Genomic DNA, 17,818 nt, shown 5'->3' with positions numbered 1-17,818 from the left:
TAATAAGTGTGGCATGCCCAGACCTCTCCTGCCATAGACTTGGGTGAATTCCCCTTGCTTCCATGAAGCTACTGGGGTAATAACAGACACAAACTCACTTAGACGAAGCATTTAACTGATTTGCAATGCTGAGGAATGAAGGGTGATATGTTTCTGGACATGCGTGTGGTGTTTCTCCTACAGGAGACGTCTCTGCAATTAACGAGTGAGGTTTTGATGCAGAACCACAGCTCCATTTTCTCTAGCTCAGCGATGCTTAGGGGACTGTGTGTAGCAAGTCCTAGCTCACTGGTTTCTGAAATGCAGCTGCCACCTTCCTGCTTTGCCAAGCCCTCGCCTGGCAGCCCCTCGTCCTACTCAAGCATATCCTAGCCCAGTGCTTGTTTGTTCATTCCCTGACTACGGACTGATCCTTCTGAGCTTGGCAAGGAGTCAAGTCTCTAGCAATGTCAGCTTCTTCACTCCAGGCACCTTGATTTAGACATACACTTAAAATTTGCACTGAACACACGTCACGAGTTGGATAAGCCCCGCTAAAATAGCGGCCAAGAGTTGGATGAAGAATTCCACGAAGCATGAGGCTTCCCCCAGTCTGTATCCCCGATCCTGCCTCAACTGCTGACCTTTCTCTTTTCAAATGTTTTATGTCTGGCAATCTTGACTGATTAACCAATTGGCCGAAACCACTTTTTCATCTTCTTCCTTCTAAATATCTCCATTGTGATTGGCATTGTGCTGCTTGCTCTTTTTACATATTGCGTAGTACCCTCAGGAATGATGAGCGATGAAGCCATAAGGTTCAACTTGACTACACTTAGTGTAATTACCTTTGTACATATCCACTGGGCCTTTCTCTCATCTTTGCTAAGGTCATAATTTCTGGTCTCCATTCAAATAAAACAGACGTTCATGTGAGCTGGCTGTCTCCGGGATAGCTACTCTCCAAATGCCAACTCATTGCCTGGCATATGGTTATGGTGGTCATAACTGCCTAGCTGCTGAGAGCATATTAATAGCATGATTTAAAAATTCAAGATGATACTTACAAATGCTGCTAACAGGGGCAGAGTCCTTAATGTCTGGGACCCCAAGGAGCATACCTCGGTCTCTCGGATACGTTCCATGAGCTTTATCTCCTCTTGAGTCTGCTCTGTCCAGCCTCCCTCCATCACTACCGGCTGCAGAGGGCTTTGGGTGGGCACCATGGTGGCTGGCTGATGGGCTGCCACTCGCCGCCCTGGAAAGAGGAACGAAAAGATGCTGCTTCTGAAGGTAGGTTTCAAAGTTTTAGGGGAATTGGACTGACTTTCCAGGCATAAATTGTTCCACCCAGGGGCAGTAAATAGGCTATAAAATGCTAAAAATATCATAGAAGCCAAGATGACTAAGGTGATAATATTTAGCAATATTCAAGTGTAGGCTTTAAATGGCCGTGGCTGTATAGATGGAAAGGAAGACAGCGTGCTGACTTCCACCTGGCCCCCACACAGCATCTGCGATCTGGTTCAGCAGTAATTTAGTCAAATAGAATTCACGACCTCACTCGGTTCCCATCATTTCTTCCAGTCTCAGAGCATATGTTTTGTTCTTTCCACTAATAACAAGCCTTCCCCCACAATTAGCCTCACAGCCTGGGGATTAAGTATTTCTACAATAATATTAACAGAAGAGATGGGAGCCCCATTTTTTTTCTATCTAATAACACCCCCTGAGCACAATTTGCTTCTGATGCCTCTGCGGAGTCCTTTCTGCTGTTGAAAAGCTGGAGGAAGAGAAAGTATTTGTTGGAATACTGTGTTCTGAAGAACTGCAGGCATAAATTATTAAGTGTGGTAACTAGGATGTTTGCATTCCTTCTCGACCACTTTGAATCTTTATATAGGATTTTCAGTCATGCTTATATGATATTGCTTTCTCTCTCTGAGTTGAAGGTGAGTACGGCTCCGAGTCCCCTACTGCTTTCTAAACTTCTGAAATAAAAAAAGCCATGTTTTATGTTGTGTAATTTGCACTTTTTGTTTCAGTGAGCTCTCACTTCAAGTTCAGTAGGGAAGGAAGATGGTAAGAAAATGATTATACCTATGAACTGTGAATGTGTGAATGGTATATAGATAACAGAAACCCAAGCTTCCATGAAGGCTGAGGCAGAAGGATGGCAAGTTTGAGGCCTGTCTGAGTAAAAGCCAGGCTAGCTAGAGCAATTCTAGCACACCTCAAAATTAAAAAAAAATTAAAAATCTAAATTAAAAAGGGTTGAAGGCACAGTCCAGTGCTGTCATGCTTACTTCACACACTCAAGACTCAGGATTCGATTCCCAACACTTAGTAAACAAACTGAGAAAGGAGGCATTGGCAAGAGCTGCTGACCCAAGGTTCCACAAGGGTCTCTAAGGAGGCCAAACCAGTGAGTAAATGAGAGAGCCCGGAAAATGAATGAAAGTCTCAACTTTGCTGCCAAGACCCTGTCAATTTGAAGATTCTCAGATGATGGCTACAAACAAAACTCTGAAAATAATTGAGGACTTGCGGAGGATAAAGACCGTGTGTCTTTACAGCTAAAACTGATGAGATGGTCTAGCAATAAAAATAAGTGATGGCAATGGCTTCTCCAGGAAGCAAGCACACAACATGCCTCATCGGGCTTCATGTGCTGTCTGTGAATGTGGAAGAGCATCATTGGAGCGGTCCGTAAGTCACAGGGATGGCGTCGCTAGGTAACGAGCTTCGAACCACAGCAATCTTAACACAAATCCTTAAAAACAGTCAGTTTTCATCCAATTTTATTCTCAGAGTGCAGATAATATTAATTTACAAAACATACATTTTAATGGATTATACCCTAACAAATGTCATATTTAGAATGCACCGTGGACATTCAAATTTTGTTCAGATACACAGAGTTGAGCAATTGCTTCTCATTTACACAGCTGGAGGGCAGTAGCTGAAAAATGGAACCCGAGAACTAGATTACATGGCATTCAGTTCTGTCACCTTGCTTCTAGAGGTCCTAAGCAAACAAATACATTAGCACCATAATGCTCATGAAAATGCACAAAAGGCTTCAGTCAGTGGAAACTTTTTCATAATCTATTGTCATTTACATATGTAAAGATAGCATAAACTGAAGCCAAGCAAAGGGGTACTGTATAAATTATTTCATTTCCTTGTTATGGTTTTTACATATTCTACTTTATTTTCTATGAGACTGGGGGATAGCGATGAGTAGGCTATTGGGGACATGAGACTGGGGATAGCCATGAGCTGGCTGTTGGGGACATGAGACTGGGGGATAGCAATGAGCAGGCTGTTAGGGACATGAGATTGGGGGATAGCAATGAGCAGGCTGTTGGGGACATGACTCTTTCCTGCTCCTACTGTTCCATCTGAAGGAGGTGGAGCTCTCCTGACAGCAGATGTCTTGTCCCACTGAAAGTTGGGAAAAACAAGCAGAGGATTCTTGTTCCGCTCTCGGTTTTCTCTTAGAAGCTAGAGAGTGTGAGTGCTTTGTTGCTGTTTCACATGGCCCTGCTCATCAATTCTCTGCACTCCACCCCTTATTGGGACCCCCACCCTTTTCAATATCTGTGTCTGGGAAGGGATTTTGGCTATCAGATCCACCTGGTTCGTATGCAGCAAAGGCAATACTTGCTCTGATTTGTAATACTGAGATTAATTAATTTAAAAAACCAAGTTAGGAAATATATTTTCTTCTCAGAAACGCAGGTATCAATATTTATTTTCTATTATGTGTTAATCATGCAATAACTATTTGACAAAAGCTACACAATCACAAGATTGTTACAAAATAATTACTATGATTAATAGTACTGATCATACTTACAAATGAAAACCAATTCGCTTGATAATAGTTTTTTGTACATAGTATTTGCTGCAATGACCAACAAACGTTCATGCCTCCTGTTCTAGGCAACCCTCAAGATGTATAAAATTAAGCAGTGGTTGATGTCTATAATCCAGAATTTAGGAGTCTGAGGCCTAGAGATCATGATTTAGAGACTATTCTTCTCCCTCCCCTTCTCTCCTTCCTTCCCTCTCTCCTCATTCCAAGTTTTTATGAATTGTGCTTCAGCTAAGACTTGATTACCATTTATTCTGATAATCCTTGTAGCTAGTCTAGGCTTTTCGTGAGAGCAATCCATATAATTATGTGTAACAGCAGAATACATGCCAGTTTTTAGGGGAAGACAAGAACTAGCACTGAATCTGAAAAGAAAGGACATCTGTGGATAACTCCATAATGGCCTTCCACCAACAAACAAAGCATCAACTGTTTAGGTGCTGGTGCTGTGGCTGATACCAAATTACATTTAAATGTCTTTTTGCAAATTAGAGTTAAAGTTGGAGGCATAATGTAAAACCAGAATTTAGCAAAGGCGATTTTTCAGATGCTATTTTCAGTAATGTTGCTTTCTACAAATTTAAGGCAGTAAAGCTTGGAAGATTCCCTGCAGTGAATGAATTGAAATTCCATTCATTTTTTTTTCCTTTCAATCATTCTAAAACTAGTCAGGAACACACTGGAAGAGTGGAACATTTCTCATCTGAGGAGGATAGTCCCGGGAACAAAGAATTACCATAATATCTTGAGGGCCATAGGGGTGGAGTTCAAGATGTGACAAACTGCTTTACCCCAGGATTAGAATGCATTGTGGGGGGACCCCTGGAAAAGAAGTAAAAATAACAACGAGGGAGAATCCAAGAGGGTCCGAGGGGGAAAACTTGAAGTAGAGGGAATTAAATTTTCTCAAGCGCCCCAAATTTTGAAAGCATATGACAAATGTAGAAAAGTCATGGGTGGAGTGAGCAAGGAAACAAGAGACCTTATAGACAGTGGGATCATGGAGGCCCACATGAAGACAACCCAGACTTGTTTTGAAGGGGGCTAGGAAGCCTCAGTAGCCTGTGTATCTGGGCTGCCTTAACACCTTTGTGTTTTCACTCGATCGTTTCAACTCTAGAGTCTCACCCTTGCTCATAGTGCCTGAGTACTGAGTTGGTGGTCTGACTGCTGAGCCACTGTAATCTTGCTTCTCTTTGAGGTTGGTATGTATAGCCGTAGGCTACAACATCTTTTTTTTAATCTTACTGAAATTGATGGCTGCCAGAATGGTCCCTCCCATCAATCTCTGTCTTTATTATAATCCCATCTGCATGCTAAAAGACAACCTTCTTGTGCCAGTACAGTAGATAGTTGCTATGGTAACAACCTGAAGAAATCATAGGAGGGAAAGGAAATGATGCCCGAGTTCCAGGAAAATCTCCGCTCGCTCCCAGGAAAGACAGGACTATTTCTCACTAGTGACTCTTCTCCTTCCTCACACCCGCCTCCATTTATCTTACTCTATCAGTCATTCCCCAACTGCAAGACTTTATTGGAGGTTTATCTCCCATTTCTCAGATTCTTGGCCAGGAAGGAAAGCCTTCTTCAATTATGAGTCAGTGCTCGGTATTATTCTTAGTTCCCAACTGTGAGAGGGGAAAAGGACCCAGTTTTTGGAAAACAACATGAGGGAAGCTGGTAACCATCAGATGGATGCTGTGAAGACTTGAAGCCGGAAGATCAGTTAGTGAGAAACCGTTCTACTAACCCAGTCATAGAGTCTTTGCTTGAATTTGGATAAAGGCAGGGGAAACTCCTCCAGTTAGCTTCTCTGTAGCTATGATAAAAACACTGACCAGAAGCAACCTGGGGAGTTTATCTGGCTTGAAGGTTATAGTCTTCTAGATGGAAAACAAGGCAGGAACTCAAGGCAGAAGGCGGAAGCATTAATTATGAAGAAATGCTGCTTGCTGGCTCGCTCCCTGTGGCCTGCTCAGCTTGCTTTATTATAAAATTCAGGAACACCTAGCCAGGGGTGGCATAGCCCCAGTGTGCCAGGCCCTCAGACACCAGTCACTAATCAACGAAGTGCCCCACAGACATCCCTATAAGCCCAGCTGATGGAGCCAGTTCCTCAGTTGGGTTCCTTCTTCCTGGGTGACTACTTTTTGTCAAGTTGACAGAAACTAACCAGCACATTGACTTAAGGGGGTTGGAATTCACTAGTGCTCAATGCAACACAGGGGACAAGATTTTCTAAAGACTCACTTGGGGAATGAGAGAGGGGGTGATAACAAGGACAACTTGCAGCTTCCTGGTAGAGAATGCCTGGATGAATGGTGCAGAATTTCTGGTAGAGGAGACTAGAGAGGCGTTGGCACTTTGGTGACATACCAGCTTGAGTCTGGACGTGGCCCCAAATACTCAGGTCACAATGTCTAGTAGTTGGATAGCAGACATTTGGAGGAGTCACAAAAAGTTTTCTCATAGCTGGAATCCTTCCTCAGGTAAGGAATGGATATTGGCTATCCCAAAGCCAGAGCTGCCTTCTACATTGAGAACTATATGCACGGTTGTTGAAGTAAGACTCAAGGGCTGAAGACACAAGCCAATGTTTATAATGAGGAGCTAAAATTCTGTGATTATGAAGATTGAAATGCATTCCTTACTAGACTACGGTCCGCAGAACACTGATTTTCTCTGAACAATCACCTGCATCTCAAGTGCTTGAAACAGTCTGAAGTCAGGAACCTGAGATTCTGCGGGGAGAATGAGAGGCAAGGACACACACTGGCCACTGTTAGCTTTGACTATGAAAAGCATATCTCGTGCTGTATTAAGAGAGTCCTTGGCTCACTGAACATGACCTTGAGGATTTCACAACTGCTCTGCTCTAATTGCTAAAATGAAAAATGTCCCATAAATAAACTTTATCTCCAGTAATAAAATACCAAGGAATAACAGCAAGATTTTGCTTAAATATGTAGGTCTTGTTTTATTTATTCCTAAAGTTTCTATAGTGTCAGTTAAGAGAGCATTACAAACGCAAGGACAGACAACCCTTACTTTTCTCAGTGCAAATGCAAGTCATGGGGTATTCCTTTTAATATAAAATTTACAGATATAAAACCAGTACCAAATGGCTATGCTATTAGATTTTACACCTTGTTCTAATTTACACAGCATAATGTTTCTGTAGCATGTATTGGCTAACTATTTGGTATCAAGCAGTAGAAAAGAATTATTGGTAACCGTTGTTCCATTTGGAATTAAACACAATGACTAACTTCATCCACACTGACCTTTCAACTGCCGCATCTTGTGTCTCAGGGTGTCTAAATCAGCCAAAATTTGGTCCTTCTTTAGCCAGTTTTGTTTCTTTAATTTTTCTGAGTTCTGTGGAGCTACGGTAAAGAAATAATGTTTTGCATAGTGTTCTTTTGTCAAGAATAACTTATCATAGCTACCAATAACTTACAAAGAACTTTCTGCTTCGAGAGACAGATTGAATTAGAAAGATGTAATTAAAAGAGGTAAGGGCTGTTAAAAGAAGCTTTGTTTGAAAGATGAGAAAGCTTAGGGCATTTCTGTATGGAACAGAGGCTGGCCAGGAAGGCGATCAAAACTGCTTTATTGTATAGATTTACCATATGCAATGGCCATATTTCATTTTCTGCTTCCACTAACTGTTTGGTGGTGATGAAAGCCTGGCTTGGGACCATTCATTTTTTTAAACATCCACCTACTGCCTAAAGGGTACAATTCCTAAAAATGAAAATGTGCAGACAGGTCGTCCTCAGTGTGAATTAAACTCATTTGTTATTTTCTAATGGATACCATTATTCTCCGCCTTATAGACCAAGCATCTCTTTATCAACTAAATTAGACACTTCTCCGTGCAGAATAAGCCATTCCAGTAAGAGAAAAACAAGCAATTGTGTAAATATGTGCATATAGCTGTCTTTGCACAAGTATTAATTGACTGATTGGCTCTCTGCATAAATACAATATCCTTATGGTGACATTAGACACACTTTATTCATTTTTTCATGACATAAAGCTAATTTCCCCCTCTTTTGACATGCTGTTTAAAAGGAAGCAAAAACAGAAAAACCTTACCATTTAGAGGCAGAAATGGCTCACCACAAGATACCCAAATTGCAATGGGACTTTTGAGGATCTGGGCAAGCAAAGATTTATCTATGCCCTCCAAACAATCCAATCTGTTTCCCATTTTCATTTTTGAGTTTTCTGGGAAAGAAGCAACATGTTTAGTCTTGTCAGTTAATAATGAACGAATATCCTTTATGAATTCATTTGCTCAAAGTATTTTCTTCTTCATTGATGACTTCCTTAATTATTATGAAAACTGGAGCCAACACACACACTTAGTCAGAAATGTCACAGACAACCAAAGAATCGAACATCCTTCCAGATACTTTAAAATGGAAAAATTTTTTAAAAAGTGACTGAAACACATGAAGTTTAGTGACATTGCTGGGTTGCAGCAGAGCTGAGTGATATTAGCAGACGTGTTCTTCCTGCTTCCTGCCCTGTAAGCACCGTGCTGAAACACTTCAGCTATTTCTTTAAAGTTCTTCTGTGGATATTAGTGGCATAATGCCGAAACTCAACTTCAAACAGGAGCAGACCACAAACGGTGCTGCCTTGCCCCAGGATGCGCTTTAGAATATGGGAGAAGAAAGGATGCCTTAGATAGGACCTCTGGTCGTCCTGAGGAGTGGCATCCTCTTGACAGTCCTGAGCAGATGTACTACTCTGTTCTTCAAGAAGACTTTTAAGAGGAATTTGAGAGAACTGCATTTGAGATGATTACCCTTTTAACACTAAGTAGAGGGAGAGCCATGTGCTTTGAAAACCATCCAGGTACAAGTTGTTCAAATCATTGCTTCTTAAAATTCATGGAAAAATCAAACAACATAATATACACATTTACAATAAATAAAAGTCATGACTGTGTGATAGATACCAGCCAAGCACTGGTCTAATATATGTTTATATTCACAAGGACCAAATATAAATCATATGAAAAAATATTAAATATTCATTCAAGTAAATATGCACATAAACATGCATATATGTGCATATTTACCCATTTGTGTTTTGAATGTGTCCATTCATAAATTAAAGTAGAGAAAATTAATGGTCAACATGATGTCCTTAGAGGGTTGGATTCTTTCATTGACTTCTTTATTCATTTATATGGCATGTGCATATGTTTAGGCATGATTGCCTGTGTAGGTACATGTGTCTGCTTGAGGCTGGTTTGGGAATATCATCCTCTATCATTATCCATCTTAATTTTGAAACAGGCTCTCTCACAGACATTGCTGATTGATCTTTCAGTGAGGTTGGCCGTATAAGGCCCCAAATTTACCTGCCCACACCGCCCAAGCATAGGGTTATGGTTGTGTACTACCATGAGTGCTGGGGACCTGAACCCAGGTCTTCACACCTGCACAGCAAGCATTTGACCCACTTGAGCCATTTCCCCTGCCCTGAGATGGGGTTTTTAAAAATACCATTACATTGGGAGAGCTGCTCTTCTTGTGGCTGGGACTGAGTCCTTTCTAAAGGAGCTCCACACAGCTTTTGTCTCTCCTGTCTATCAACTTTCAGCCAGGTGACAACCAGCGCCACTGCCCTGTGGGAGATACAGCTCTTGATCTTCCCAGTGAATCAGACCTGCCAGTGCCTAGATTTGAACCTCCTGGTCTCTGTGAAAAACATAGTTTGGTTTTAGAATTGCTTCATCCATTAGAAAAGAATATTCCCAGAACTGCACAGAGAAACACAGTCTAGTCTGTAGGTTATTTACTTTGGCAACCAGGTTTGAGATGACCCGAATTGAGTGAGCGAGTACATTGGGTTCACTTAGTTCTTATTCTGACTCAGGTGGTCTTGCCCCATTGGTGGGAGCTAGACCCCACAGCCTGGTTAATTCACTGCTGGTGAAGAAAGGAAGGGTGTGGTCAAGGCACAGAAATGTCTGATATCCAGCAGGGGGCAAACAAGATGGGAGAAATTTATAGACTTTTGGTAGGCCAGCCATCTTTGGTAGAACAAAATGTTTCTCATACTGTAGTGTTTTATTTTAATAGAACAAAAAGGAAAAAAAACCAAAAATCACAAGCAGATACACTCTGTTGTGAGCAAAAGCTCCTGAATAGAAAGCTGGACTGACTAATTAGAACGTCAGTACTGTGCAGGGGTTGGAGAACTGCAGGTCCAGAGGGTAATTATCTTATCTTGGGCTTGTTCCAGCCCTCCAGAACAGCCATTCCTCACCCAGCCAGTTAGTGTCTGAACTAACATTGTGTGGACAGTAGGTAAAAACATTTAAAAGGCTATTAACAGACCAAGATTATTAGCTTGCACCAATCCAAAGCTAAAAATGTCACAAGAAAGCATCTTGGATTTATAAAAAAGCTTACCACATCTCTGATATACCCATCTATATATATATATATATATATATTTGGATTTTTTGAGACAGGGTTTCTCAGGCTGGCCTCAAACCCACAGAGATCCGCCTGCCTCTGCCTCCCGAGTGCTGGGATTAAAGGCGTGTGCCACTACCACCCGGCCCCATCAATGTATTTTAAACTTGACTTGATTTATGACTTTTTTTTTTTGTCCTGTGAAACCATAAAACGGCTTCCATGTTGGAACATAGAATTTGGGGGAACAAAAAACTATGTTCCCTAGCTTTGGTTACTCAAAAGAACTCCAGAATAAACTATCTCTTATTCCCTTTAAGATAAGTTTTTTTCTTTTAATCAGCATTTAATTCCTTTGCTTCTCATGAAAAGTCTGTAAGAAAAGTGATTATTGGTAAATCTAGATAGAGATTCAAGGACTGAGGTAGAGATGAGTTCAAGACCTTGACCAATGTCATTCAGCTTAGAAACCTGCTATTCTGACTCCCAAACCAAAATTTATAAGCTCTAAACCATGCCTCTCAGGACCCGAGTAGAAAATCTCACACTGAGAAGCACACTGTTGTATCACATCTGGCAGGAAAAAAACATCCACTAGAGCTTCTAGGGCTTCACAGAGCAGGGGGAGCGCAGCAAGGTCAGGGAGGGAAAAGAGGGCAAGAAAAGTAGAAGACAGAGACCTTCCCATCAACAGTGGGAAGAGAGCAGCGCTGGTCTAGCAACAACTTCTTCACTACTCCCAGGTGATTTGGGGTCTGAGTTTTAGAACAAAACAATGTTAGTACTTTACAAAGTTGTTAAATTACCTACTGTTGTCAATTTTGTGAATTGATTTATTGGTTCAGTTCTAAAACTAGAATATGTATTATTTATTTACTTACTTATTAAGAAAGGTAAGGACACTATGAGAACCTCACTTCCTTTGAACCATTTACAAAAGTCCCTGGTATAATTTTGAAATCCTTGCTGTGGTGATTGGATGAATCATATTTAACTTTTTGATAACAGAGCATAAACATCACCAACTAATGCCCATAGAAGCTCACCAACCTTCTGTATTTTGAACAGCTGTCTGTTCTGTCCCAAAAGACTCCGTGCTTCTCTCTTGTGTCTCAGGGTATCTCTGGGTGAGGGTCTCACCTACGGCCCACAGAACCAAGCCACGCAAAGTTAGTATGTTGGTTCCATCTCTGGTGTAGATTTTGGTGGCTGCTCTAGTGAGTCCAAGTCGTTCCGTGCACTCTGCAAGAAGCTGCAAACTACGAGTTGTAAGTAATGGATAGGAGGCACAGGAGAGCTGGCTGGGCAGTTACAAGCACCTACTGCTTTTGAGAGAACCAAGGTTCTGCTCCCAGTACCTGCGTGATGGCTTCCACCTACAGATAACTGCAATTCCAGGGCATCCAGTGCCCTTGTGTGACCTCTGAGGGTTCCAAACATGCATGAAGTGCACTTGCATGCAGGCAGAGCACAGAAAAATAAAAACAATTTTTTAAAAACACTAATAAAAATAACGATGACATTGAAATTTAACAAGCTGTCAGCCACTGTAGAAATCTGTAAAGCCCTTATTTTCAGAAAACAGATGCTGAATGACTAGGATGTTGATTTCTGATTACAGGCAATTTTTACATCTGTTTTCTCTAAGTTAATATGAGCTGCACCTGGTTTTGAACATTCCTTGCTCTAAAGCTGAAGCCCAGCAGCTTATATACGGGTGATACATTTTTCCACGAGACATTCTTGCTTAAAGCATGTAACATCTCCTTTCTTTTTGTTATACTTAAAGTGTGTAACATCTCCTTCCTTTTTGTTACACTATAAGATATAAAGTGGCAATACTGCAAATGGGTGAATAGTTTTAAATAAACAAATAATTAATTTTCTAACCAAAACTCTCACACATTATCCCCTCCACTTTGCAGATGGGAAAACAAATCTAAAAGCTGGTCTTATAGGCCAACAAGATGGCTCAGACTTAGCATGCCTGCCACAGACCAGAAGGCCTGAGTTCAATCTCTGGGATCTATGTACTGGGAGGAGGGTATCATCTTCCTCAGATGGAAAGAGAAAGAGAGAGAGGAGGCCAGTCTTGTAGCCTTGGGTAAATCTTGGGGTTAACTTTTGTACTTTGCTTGGTTCATTGAGCAATAGTTTCATTTTGGAAAAGATTCACTTTTGTTTTTATGTTTATGGCTGTCCATCTCTGTGTGCCCAAGAGTGCAGATGCCCCAGGAAGCCAGAAGAGTATATCAGATCCTAGTGAACTGGAGTTACATACAGACTGTGTGGGCTACCCGTAGGGGTGTGGAACCCAAACTGATGTCCTCTGCAAGAGTAGTAAATACTCATAAATGTTGAGCCATCTCTCCAGACCTGAATAAGAAAAGCCAATTATTTCCAACCCCAGAGGTGAGTGACAAGAAGGGGGTGGGAGGAGTTGGCATAAAAAACACCATACTGTATAAACCTATAAAATAGGTTATTAAAAGTATTAGAAGGGTTGTTGAGACAGAATTATCACTTTGGGGGCTCTCCTGTCGTGACTGCACAGTCTCTAAGGCAGTTACATAGTCTCTAACAACTTAAGCAGCCCCCATGTAAAAGTGAAGTGAAAGGCCTTGTCAACAAACACATGCTCAGAAGCTCTGAATGAGGGGCATTTAATGTCCAAGTGAGGGGCATTAAAAAACAAACCAAAGAAAACACAAAAACATTCAGGTGATATTCAACTTGCAGTGCAAGGGAACAAGGAGGAAAAAGGCATTCTGTTTACCATGAGGGTGAAGATAGCCTGGTGGTTCCATTTTCCCACTTCCTTTACATCTTGTTCTGGGTCCCTTGAAAACCAAGGTGCTAGTTTCACATTGCTTCTAACTTTATATTCAGAGAAAAACCATCAGAAAGAATCCCAGCCATCTTGTTGGAAAATTTTCTAGGAGAATGGAAATCTTTAACTCATTAGCTTAAATTGGTGGATGTAAACAGGAATGCTTACTGTTCAGCTTTGAGGTACTTCTTGTCCAGAATTGCAACCACCATTACTTCTAAGGACACATACAACATTTTATTAATAGTCACTTACCCCATGGAATGTTCCAGCCACAATTAACTTCCCATTCCGATATCCATCCCCATTTTTGTATGCGATTATTTTCACTGCCTTTTGGTAGGAAGGTACCACGCCACTGTGGGATGTAGTGCATGTGCGTGCCTTCATCCATAAAGATGACAGACGCTCTTCATAATATCTTAGAGTGTTTTCAGCTTCATAAGAAGATAAATCAGCCTGGTTTGTTTAAAAAATAATCATTTACACAAATTGAATTGTTTCTGTTTTGTTATCTTGGCATATCTCTACTCCCCCTTTAAAGTCTGCATATGTGTGTATGTGGTAGACGTACGTTTTATAGTGTCTTCTTTATGTACTCTAGATACTTGGTGTCGAGGAGGAAGAGTGTTGGGCCAAAATTCCTCAGTTCTCTTTCTAGCCCTCTCACTGACTTTTGAGCAGTTGGTCTGTCTTTCTGACTTGCTTTGGTTTTCTTTAAATGTTGCTGTATGTTTGTTTGGGTTGTGGAAGAAAGGAGACCAGGACCAAAGAGAACCTGGGATAGAAGTAAGGGAATATGAACACTACAGATACTTTCTTAATGAACAACTCTAGAAGGAGGTCATCCATTGGTGAAAGATGAAGGAGGAGGGTAGAACATCCCTTAGAAAGCTTTCCCCAGTGTCTTGACTAGGAGCCTGCCAAGATGCACAGGCCCTGGCTGAACTATTATAATGTAGAGGGTCCTTCCCAGTTACCTCTGCAAAACCAAATACCCTCTGGCTTCCAGATGACTGCTTCCTTTCTCTTTCCAGGTTACTACAACCTGACACTGTCCATCTTTAGTATAAAACCAGTTTTGGGAGACAGAAGAGTGAGGTCTGGAGACAGGCAGGTGACTTCTGAGGGGCACACCAGGCTGGCAGGCTGCCACATTTTAGTGTTACCTCCTTTTTATTCTGCTGTTTAAATCCACCCTTCCCCCACCCCATCCCCAGTTCTTTACACTGTGATGTGGGAGTCCCCTCTGTGTGCTGTGATTACCATTAATGAACAAAGAAACTGCTTTGGACCTATAACAAGGCAGAACTTAGGTAGGCAGGTTTGGTAGCAGCATTTTCTTGGGTGGGCTCTGTTTGCTAGAAGCAAGCAGAAGCATGGCTTTTTAAAGAGAGGTCTTACTGACTCAGTGGTAGCAGCCACTTGCACCTTCAAAACAGCAGCTTCCTGGCTGTGGGCAGTGCTGCTAGCATGAACTCTGACTCTTTGGAGAAACCAAGCATTTGAATTGGAGTTGTGAGCAATATGCTACAGCTTGCTTGGTGACAACATGGACCAGCTGTATGCCTAGAGATGTGGCATTGTGCATGGCTCTCAGAGGCAGCAAGCAGCTCTGCCATGCTGGGCTGGGTTGGGCAAGCTGGTAGTAATGTATATACCCTTGTAATGGTGCAGCTTAAGTTTTAAAAAGCACTTAGCATTTTAAGAAGCATTCCTTAAGCATGGGGCTTTGGGAGAGGGTTGAAGGGGAGAGGTAGGAAGGGAAGCTGAGAAAAATGTAGAGCTCGATAAAAATAAAAATAAACATGAAAGAAAGGTAACTCCATGTAACAGACCATAGATTAATAGAAATGGTTTAATTTAAGCTGTAAGAGCTAAATCAGTAATAACCCTGAGCTATTGAAAAGCAGCTAAAATTAAAAAAAAGCACTCCTTTAAAATAAAGATACACAGATACACAATTACAGATACATAGTAGGACAGATTCAGACATAAAAGACGTCAAAATGGGTGACAATGTTAGATAAATGTGCATAGGTTTGGAGGAAAGAAGACAAAGAGTATAGATATTTGGAAAAGAAGTAAATGGTTTTTAACAAAAGTATAAAGTCTTTAAAGAGATAGAGTATATATATGCATATATATATATATCTGCTCTTGATTAAGGTATTGTGATTGTACATCTCATTTAAAAATGTAATGTATAATTAAGAAATACAGATAAATAGAGAATCATTTGTAGTAGTCAAGCTTGTAGTCATGTAAGTTAGATTTTCCAGATGTACAGAGAAGTATTTCAGATGGATAGGAATTCTTCAAATCTTTCAAAGACTGCAGAATATGGCATTTAAAGTGTTTTAAGAATTTAGTACTTTTCATGACCGTGAGACACATATGCTCCTGGAAGCACCAAATTACTTCAAGAGAAAGATGGGCATTGAAGAGACTTCTTATGGAGTTGGTTAGCCATCTGGGCAAGAAACTGTTCTTGCCTGGACTGCTTAACTGGACATGCAGGACCCACAGACAAATGACTGCTGAACTTGCCTAAAGGTGAGATGATCCTTCGGGGTTTCTGCTTCATGAAAGAGTCTGCTAGACATTCTGCAGGACATAGAAAAAAAGTGATTGACAAACTGCCAATATAGGCAGAACTGTCTTTGAAATCTCCTGCTTTGTGAAAAAGTCTGCTGGATACTGTGGGCCTGTAGGCTGAAGATGGATGCCCCAATAATACAGAAGAACTTTTTTGGGTGACTGTCCAGGTAGCAAGATGTCTCTATCAATTCTAGAGTTTCGGAAGTTGCTTACAATGCACTTCCTGTTCACTTTGGTAATATTATATCCTCTGGAGTCTTTGATGGAGTTGAAGAATTTATAATTATAGTTACAGTTTTCCTTAGCTATGATAAAAGATAAAGTAGATATAAATATTGTAATTGTAATTCTTGTTTGATACCTGCTTTTTATATGTAATTTACTATGTTAAAATTAAAACCTTCCTTTTTATTTAAACAGAAAAGGGGAGGTGATGTGGGAGTCACCCCTGTGTGCTGTGATTACCATTAATGAATGCTTTGGACCTATAGCAAGTCAGAACTTAGGTAGGCACGGGAAGCTAGGCTGAATGGTGGGAGAAAAAAGGGCAGAGTCAGAGAGAAGCCATGGAGCCACTGCCAGAGTCAGAAGCTGGAAACTTTAGCAGGTAAGCCACAGTCATGTTGTGATACACAGATTAATAGAAATGGGTTAAATTAATATGTAAGAGTTAGCCAATAAGAAGCTAGAGATAATGGGCCAAACAGTGATTTAATTAATTCAGTTTCTGTGTGATTATTTCAGGTCCAAGCTAGCCAGGCGGCTGGGAACCAATAAGCAGCCTCCAACAACACTGTTCAAGTTGAAGGGAGGATTTTCTTTTTTAAAATGGTGTCATTTAAAATTAAGGTCACAGAATGTGGCAGAGTTAGTTCCCTACCGTCACCCCTAGGGCTTCTAAATGGTATTAGGTATGGACGCATGAATTCTGCCACCTAGCCTGAACTGCTACTAACAACAACGTGTCAAATCCTCCCTGAAATGCACCATGCTCATAAAAAAGGAGCTTCTCCTATCCACATAGAGCAAATGCTGCTGTGCTAAGCAAAGACTCAAAGTCACTTCCTGACCTAAAGGCTACACAAAGAGAAGGGAAAGGTGTCAGCAGCCTACAGCAGCAAAAGTGCCCCATTCACTCCAAAGGCTGAACAGAACTATTAGAAGACAATGCAATTTAAATTGCAATTAGGATAAAGGAATCAATGTTGGCAGGATGGGAAGGTGCCTCTGAGGAAGATGAAGTGCACGCGTGGAAGTGAACCTGGATGTGAGGCCAATCTAAATGCACCCAAGTTTCCAAATCATCGTCGCGTGGGCAGTAGCAGAGCTCAGCTGGATAAGTGGGGAAGTACCTTGGCAACGCTGATGACCTTGAATGGCTTTCGTGGCAAGGACTTCTGCTCGGAGCCAGAAACACAGAAGAATGGAGCGCCCGGAAGCAGCTGTTTCAACCCCTTCTCTGCCCGCATGGACTGTCCGCAAGCCAGGCAGAGCATCAGTTTTTTCTTTCCATCGGGTGAGAGGTAACAGTATCCCTAAAACACCAGAAAAGATGCTTCCATGTGGGGCTCCTAAACCATGAAGGCATTTTTGCAGAACTCTTCACAGCACAAGGAAAACACATTTGTCATCATCAAATGCTAAATTAAAACCACAACCCAAATGCATTATTATGCTTCTCAATAATTAAGTTTTTACATGCATTTATTTATTTGGTGTGTGTATGCTGGGGCAGGGTACATATGGGTGGAGGTCAGAGGACACCTTGCAGGAATTGGTTCTCTTTTTCCATCATGTGGGTTGCATGGACTGAATTTGGGTCTTCGGGTTTGCCAGCAAATGCTTTATCTGCTGAGCTAGCTGACCAGCCCCAGTAATTAAAAAATTTAAAAGTATTCCTTAACTTTACAATGACTATGCAATACTGAGAACCCTAACTTCTATACAAAATCAAGATTTCTTTGAAGAATGACCAGTACCTCTTCGGAGGCAGAAAAAAACTACAATATAACATCTTGTATATAAGGGATATCTTGTTGTGCACAGAAACTAATCGATCCTGGAGTTAAGGAATAAAATCGACAA

The 17,818-nt window shown here is 41.2% G+C and overlaps 1 protein-coding gene across 1 annotated transcript in view; it reads right to left on the bottom strand.

Moving 5' to 3' along the window:
- LOC142844963 (doublecortin domain-containing protein 1-like) overlaps window positions 1-17,818 on the bottom strand; it is a 152,406-nt gene that overhangs the window by 12,427 nt on the left and 122,161 nt on the right. The window contains exons 13-18 of the mRNA XM_075963735.1: window positions 17,086-17,268; window positions 13,388-13,591; window positions 11,353-11,554; window positions 7,961-8,092; window positions 7,144-7,245; window positions 1,101-1,237 (exon numbers count right to left, since the gene is read on the bottom strand). Of these exons, the coding sequence (XP_075819850.1) occupies window positions 1,101-1,237; window positions 7,144-7,245; window positions 7,961-8,092; window positions 11,353-11,554; window positions 13,388-13,591; window positions 17,086-17,268 (960 nt within the window). The remainder of the gene's footprint in view (window positions 1-1,100; window positions 1,238-7,143; window positions 7,246-7,960; window positions 8,093-11,352; window positions 11,555-13,387; window positions 13,592-17,085; window positions 17,269-17,818) is intronic.

Source organism: Microtus pennsylvanicus, chromosome 2 (genome assembly GCF_037038515.1).
Source record: "Microtus pennsylvanicus isolate mMicPen1 chromosome 2, mMicPen1.hap1, whole genome shotgun sequence".
NCBI lineage: Eukaryota > Metazoa > Chordata > Mammalia > Rodentia > Cricetidae > Microtus > Microtus pennsylvanicus.
This window is presented reverse-complemented; position numbering and strand designations above follow the sequence as displayed.